The following is a 7500-nucleotide window of genomic DNA, read 5'->3' as shown; positions in this document are numbered from 1 at the left end:
AAAACTCACCAAATTTGACACACACGTCGGTATAGCAAACCTTCCCAACATATTAAGCAACCAATCCTCCAAAATGAAAATTGCACTCTAGCGCCCCCTAGGAAAAAATTACAGACAAAACTGCATGTAACTTCTATTAGGAATGTCATAGCGACATGAAACAAAAACTCCTATGTAGGTCTGACTTAGACCCAATTTTCATACACTCACTTCTTTCAGCAAAAATCTACAGGAAGTTGGCAAAAACCCCTTCAAAATAAAATGTTCGCAAAAAATGCCATTTTTGCCTCTTTGCGCTGTAATTTGACCCCTTTAAAATGCTTCAAAAGTCACCAAACTTGGCGCACACATAAGGACTGGCGAATATTGCGATCTAATGAAAAAACCAAACCCCACAACTCAAAATTGCGCTCTAGCGCTATTTTTGAATAAAACACTGAAAAAACTGCTCCTAGGAAGAAAACACAGACAAAACTACTTGTAACTTCCGGTAAGAATGTCGGAAAGACATGAAACAAAAACCTCCATGTAGGTCTCGCTTAGACCTACATTTCATAGATTGACAACCCCCAAGAAAAATCAACAGGAAGTTTGCAATCCCCCCTTCCAAACAAAAGTTTTGTAAAAACCGGTCACCTTTCTTCAAACATTATCTCCTCTGAGTGCGTTTGTTGTTTTGGCTTCAAACTCGCACAGGAGAGAGATTGAACCCTTCTGATTAAAAGTATAGAACAGAGTTTTGATAAGTTCTCAGGTTTTGATTCTACGTGCCTTCAAAGAACCCCTGCGCAAAGTCTCCTAAAAAATGTCATTTTTGTCTCTTTGAGCTGTTATTTGACCCCCTTAAAATGCTTCTAAACTCACCAAACTTGACAAACACATCAGGTCTGGCAAAAATTGCGATCTGATGAAAAAACCTAACCTCAAAACTCAAAATTGCGCTCTACCGCCCCCCTAGGAATACAACACGGACAAACTGCTCCTATGAAGAAAACACAGACAAAACTGCTTGTAACTTCCGGTAGGAATGTCAGAGAGACATGAAACAAAAAAACACTATGTAGGTCTCACTTAGACCTACATTTTAATAATTAACATACTTTAGCAAAAATCAACAGGAAGTTTGATATTTTCACTTCAATAAACAACTGCATTACTTTCACAATGCATTAGATTCTCAAAATAGTGGCTCCAAGGCGTCTTCTAACGCTTATCCGGCCGGGGGTCTCGGGGGCAGCAGCCGAAGGCGGACCCGACCAACGCTGCTTGCAGCTTTAATTCTTTATTATTCCGCACCTTCGCCCCCTAATTTGACCCCCTTAACATGCTTCAAAACTCACCAAATTTGACACACACGTCAGTCTGGCAAACCTTCCCAACTTATTAGGTAACCAAACCCCAAAAATGAAGATTGCGCTCTAGCGCCCCCTAGGAAGAAAAAAAAAACAGACTGCTTGTAACTTCCATTAGGAATGTCGTGGAGACATGAAACAAAAACCGCTATGTAGGTCTGACTTAGACCTACATTTCCAATTAGAAACGTCTATAGCAAAAATCAACAGAAATTGTGCTAAAACTCATTCAAAGCAAAATTTTCGCCAAAAATGCTATTTTTGCCTCTTCGAGCTGCAATTTGACCCCTTAAAAATGCTTCAAAGCTCACCAAACTTGGCACACACATCAGGACTGGCAGAAATTGCAATCTAATGGAAAAAAAAAAAAAAAAACTCAAAATTGCGCTCTAGCGCAATTTTTGAATAAAACACAGAAACAACTGCTTCTAGGAAGAAAACACATATAAAACTGCTTGTAACTTCCGGTAGGAATGCCGGAAAGACATGAAACAAAAACTTCTATGTAGGTCTCACTTAGACCTACATTTTGGAATTGACATCCTTCAGCAAAAATCAACAGGAAGTTAAAAATTGCCCCTTCAAAATAAAAGTTTTGTGAAAACAAGACACCTTTTTTCAAAAGTTATCTCCTCTGAGCAAGTTTGTCGTTTTGGCTTCAAACTCGCACAGGAGAGAGTTTGAACCCTTCTGATTAAAAGTATGGATCAAAGTTTTGATAAGTTCTCAGGGTTTTGATTTTACGCGCCTTCAAAAAACCCCTGCGCAAATTTTCCTAAAAAATGACGTTTTTGCCTCTTTGAGCTGTAATTTGACCCACTTAAAATGCTTCAAAGTGCAAGTTAAAGCTCTGTTATGCAGACCGAAAGCCACTTATCAACAACATCCAGAATCGCCGATCTGTAATTTCACCCCCTTAACATGCTTCAAAACTCACCAAATTTTACACACATATCAGGACTGGCAAAAACTGCCATCTAATAAAAAACCAAACCCCAAAAATCAAAATTGCGCTTAGCGCCCCCTAGGAAAAAAAACAGACAAAACTGCATGTAATTTCTGTTAGAAATGTCGTAGAGACATGGAATAAAAAACTTCTATGTAGGTCTGACTAAGATCGGGACTCGGGACACGGCGGCAACAGCCAAAGGCGGACCCGACCAACGCTGCTTGCAGCTTTAATTCTTTATTATTCCGCACCTTCGCGCCCTAATTTGACCCCCTTAACATGCTTCAAAACTCACCAAATTTGACACACACGTCAGTCTGGCAAACCTTCCCAACTTATTAGGTAACCAAACCCCAAAAATGAAAATTGTGCTCTAGCGCCCCCTAGGAAGAAAAAAAACAGACTGCTTGTAACTTCCATTAGGAATGTCATAGAGACATGAAACAAAAACCGCTATGTAGGTCTGACTTAGACCTACATTTCCAATTAGAAACGTCTATAGCAAAAATCAACAGAAATTTTGCTAAAACTCATTCAAAGCAAAATTTTCGCAAAAAATGCTATTTTTGCCTCTTCGAGCTGTAATTTGACCCCTTTAAAATGCTTCAAAACTCACCAAACTTGGCACACACATCAGGACTGGCAGAAATTGCAATCTAATGGAAAAAAAAAAAAAAAACTCAAAATTGCGCTCTAGCGCAATTTTTGAAGAAAACACAGAAACAACTGCTTCTAGGAAGAAAACACAGACAAAACTGCTTGTAACTTCCGGTAGGAATGCCGGAAAGACATGAAACAAAAACTTCTATGTAGGTCTCACTTAGACCTACATTTTGAAATTGACATCCTTCAGGAAAAATCAACAGGAAGTTAAATATTACCCCTTCAAAATAAAAGTTTTGTAAACACCCGTCACCTTTTTTCAAAAGTTATCTCCTCTGAGCATGTTTGTCGTTTCGGCTTCAAACTCGCACAGGAGAGAGATTGAACCCTTCTGATTGAAAGTATAGAACAGAGTTTTGATTACTGCTCCGGTTTTGATTTTACGCGCCTTCAAATAACCCCTGCGCAAAGTTACCTAAAAAATGTATTTTTTGCCTCTTTAAACTGTAATTTGACCCCTTTAAAATGCTTCAAAGTGTAAGTTAAAGCTCTACTATACAAAGCGAAAGCCATTTATCAACAACATCCAGAAACGCCGATCTGTAATTTGCCCCCCTTACCATGCTTTAAAACTCACCAAATTTTACACAAACATCAGGACTGGCAAAAAATTGCCATCTAATAAAAAACCAAACCCTAAAAATTTAAATTGCGCTCTAGCGTCCCCTAGGAAAAAACCCAGACAAAACTGCATGTAACTTCTGTTAGAAATGTCATGGAGACATGAAATAAAACCCTCTATGTTGGTCTGACTTAGACCAGGACTTGGTAGCGGCCAAAGGCGGACCCGACCAACGCTGCTTGCAGCTTTAATTTTTGTTTGTTTTATTCTAATGATGATACATTCCACCTTTTATGGATCAGACAAAAGAAAAAGTGCTGATGTCAGCGGAGACCACCCATCGCCTGCCCTGGAGACCCTGCAGCACGTGGAGGACGTGTCCAGGAAGACCCTCAGCCAGGACGAGGTGGCGGCAGTCATGAGGCACTGCCAGCGGGTCAGCTCTTATTTCTATCTTTTTTTACTATTTATATTACCATATTGCATATGCACCTTAGGGGATCTGCTCCAATTTTGTTGTTCTTTGAACCTGTTCACTGCAATAATGACAATGAAACTCTATTTTATTCCATTCTATTCTACAGTGAGTAACAACATTATCGCACATTCTGATTCGCAGTCAACAGTATAAATATGGAGGTGACCTTGGGTCACAGCAGCAGTTTAAAAAAGTGTCTTTAGTGATAAAAGGTGTTGTTGCGGGTGTAGCATTCACAAGCCTAACGGCCTGTGGTTAGAAACTGTATGTCAGTCTCATAGTCCTGGATTCCAGGCTCCTATCTATATATATATTAGGGGTGTGGGAAAAATCAATTCAAATATGAATCGAATCGTTTATGTCGTGCGATTTTTAAAAAATCGATATTTTTTTATTTAAAAAAAAAAATATATATATATATATATATATATATATATATATATATATATATTTTTTTTTTTAAATCAATCCAACAAACCACTACACATTAATACCGTAACAATGCAATCCAATTCCAAAACCGAACCTGACCCAGCAACACTCAGAACTGCAATAAACAGAGCAATTGAGAGGAGACACAAACACCACACAGAACAAACCAAAAGTAGTGACACAAAAATGAATATTATCAACAACAGTATCAATATTAGTTATAATTGATACTGATTAAAAATCCTTCATTGACATTATCATTAGACATTTATAAGAAAAAAAATAAAAGAACAATAGTGTCACAGTGGCTTACACTTGCATGGCATCTCATAAGCTGGACAACACACTGTGTCCAATGTTTTCACAAAGATAAAATAAGTCATATTTTTGGTTCGTTTAATAGTTAAAACAAATGTACATTATTGCAATCAGTTGATAAAACATTGTCCTTTACAATTATAAAAGCTTTTTACAAAAATCTACTCCTCTGCTAGCATGTCAGCAGACTGGGGTAGATCCTGCTGTGTATTGAATGAATACAGAATCCTTTTAAATCTGGAAAAAATTGTTTTTGAATCGAGAATCGAATCGAATAAAAAAAAAAATCGATATTATCGAATCGTGACCCCAAGAATCGATATTGAATCGAATTGTGGGACACCCAAAGATTCACAGCCCTAATATATATATATATATATAATATATATATATATATATGTATATATATATATATATATATATATATATATATATATATATATGTATATGTGTATATATATATATATATGTATATGTATATATGTATGTATATGTATATGTATATATGTGTGTGTGTATATATGTATGTATATGTGTGTGTCTTAATTAGATTATCCAGAGAATAGTGCTCGATACCATGGTAGAGCGCAATATATGTGTGTGTGGGAAAAATCACAAGACTACTTCATCTCTACAGAACTGTTTCATGAGGATAAATCTCCTGACGATTGAGGGAACCCCTCATGAAACAGTTCTGTAGAGATAAAGTAGTCTTGTGATTATTCCCACACACACACACACACACACACGCACACACACACACACACACACACATATATATATATATATATATAAAATGTTTATTTATTTATTTTTGAGACAGCAAACCACTTGTATAGAGGATCTTTGACTACTATTGTTGCAGTAAGTCCTTTAAAACAGTGGTCCCCAACCTTTTTGTATCCGCGGACTGGTCAACGCTTAATATTTGTCCCGCGGCCCGGGGAAGGGGTGGGGGGAATGATACATATTCTTCGGCTTATCCGAGGTTGGGTTGCGGGGGCAGCAGCCTAAGCAGGGAAGCCCGGACTTCCCTCTCCCCAGCTACTTCGTCTAGCTCTTCCCGGGGGATCCCGAGGCGTTCCCAGGCCAGCCGGGAGACATAGTCTTCCCAACGTGTCCTGGGTCTTCCCCGTGGCCTCCTACCGGTTGGACGTTGGGGGAATCCTTTTTTTTTTTTTTTTTTTTTCATTTTTTAATTTATTTTATTTGTCATGAAAAAGGGAGTTTTTTGTGGTTGGTGCACTAATTGTAAGTGTATATTGTGTTTTTTATGTTGATTTAATCAAAAAAAAAATATATATATATATTTTTTTTAAATAAAAATGAATAAAACACGTACGAGGCTGTCAACTAGTCGACTAAAGGCGAATCAAGCATTTGTACTTCCAGTATTTGTCTGACAAGGTGCTGGAGGACTTAGTGCGCCCCCTTGTGGCCATCTTGGACCGGCCAGAGAAGGCGCTGCTTCTCAGGGAAATAAGGTGAGTGAGACCCTCTCTACTCCCTCATGCTTGCTTCCACACTGTCCGTCAAAAAGTGTTTGTGTGTGTGTGTGTGATTGTGTGCTGGACAGGATGTTGATTCCTGCACGGGACTTGTGTGCTTTTGACAAGATGGTGATGCCCTTTGAACTGCAGGCCTTCAACGCTCTGAAGAGTGCAAGTGGTGAGAAACACACAATTAGAGAATTCATTCTTCACTGGTGACAACATTTAAACCACCTGATATTTATTCTTACTTTTTTTTTTAAGTGCTTTCTACAGCTCTTCGCTCCCCTCGCAGCGGGGCCCCTCGACGCCACCTCATCACCCCCGTCCCAGGTGTGTGGCGTCACCTGCATGCCCGCCTCATGACCTCATCAACACGCACAGATACCACTCGGGTTTCCATGGCGACGTGCTGGCTTGGGTTACTGTCACCGGGTGATGCTTTTAAACGCTGTTCTGAGCTGCGTCACACAAACACAGCAGAGAGTATCCATAGTTCCCTCCCCCTTCTCACTTTCTCAGGTCAAAGGTCAAGGTGGGAAGACAAAATGACAGCAGTTGCAAGCTGAGAGGAACATGTTGTGAAAAGTGTAATCTTGTAATCCAATAGCAGCAAGGACAATGTTATCTCTTTTTTTATACTCTTTTAAAATATGTCAGCCGCTTTGGAAATGTACCCAGTAGACACAACATTAGGGACAACATCATCAAAATACTCCATTTTTTTTTTAAATATTAGTATAATAAAGTAAAACACACAATTAAAAAAATAATAAATTAGTAAAAATACAAATAACACAGTATTTAAAAGCATGTGTCTGTCATTTTTTTTTCTAAGAGGAAAAAAAAAATAAAAAGATAATCAAACTATTTAAAACATTTTGAAAAATAATAATATAATCACACACAATTTAAAAAAAACAATTAACAACATGATAAAATAGTAAACATAAAAATAATCCTAACATTTAAAAGCATGCATCTGTAATTTTTTTCTTCTTAAAGAAACATTTTGAAAAATATATTTTGTTACACATCAAACTACTTAAAAAAAAAAAAAACAATTGTCAAACTACTTAAAACATTTTGAAAAATAGCAATACAGTTACACACAATTAAAAAAAAAAACAACAACATGATAAAATAGTAAACATAAAAATAATCCTAACATTTAAAAGCATGCATCTGTCATTTTTTTCTTCTTAAAGAAACATTTTGAAAAATATATTTTGTTACACATCAAACTACTTAAAAAA

General features: G+C 37.4%; 1 protein-coding gene across 1 annotated transcript in view; it reads left to right on the top strand.

Annotated features, from left to right (window-relative positions):
- The window catches only part of pdzd7a (PDZ domain containing 7a), a 49295-nt gene that overhangs the window by 31523 nt on the left and 10272 nt on the right, over positions 1-7500 (top strand). The window contains exons 9-12 of the mRNA XM_061910088.1: positions 3829-3962; positions 6147-6238; positions 6331-6422; positions 6509-6577. Coding sequence (XP_061766072.1) covers positions 3829-3962; positions 6147-6238; positions 6331-6422; positions 6509-6577 — 387 coding nt within the window. The remainder of the gene's footprint in view (positions 1-3828; positions 3963-6146; positions 6239-6330; positions 6423-6508; positions 6578-7500) is intronic.

This window comes from Nerophis ophidion, linkage group LG09 (genome assembly GCF_033978795.1).
Source record: "Nerophis ophidion isolate RoL-2023_Sa linkage group LG09, RoL_Noph_v1.0, whole genome shotgun sequence".
Lineage (NCBI taxonomy): Eukaryota > Metazoa > Chordata > Actinopteri > Syngnathiformes > Syngnathidae > Nerophis > Nerophis ophidion.
The sequence above is the reverse complement of the archived record's forward strand: the minus strand, read 5'-3'. Positions and strand labels throughout refer to the sequence as shown.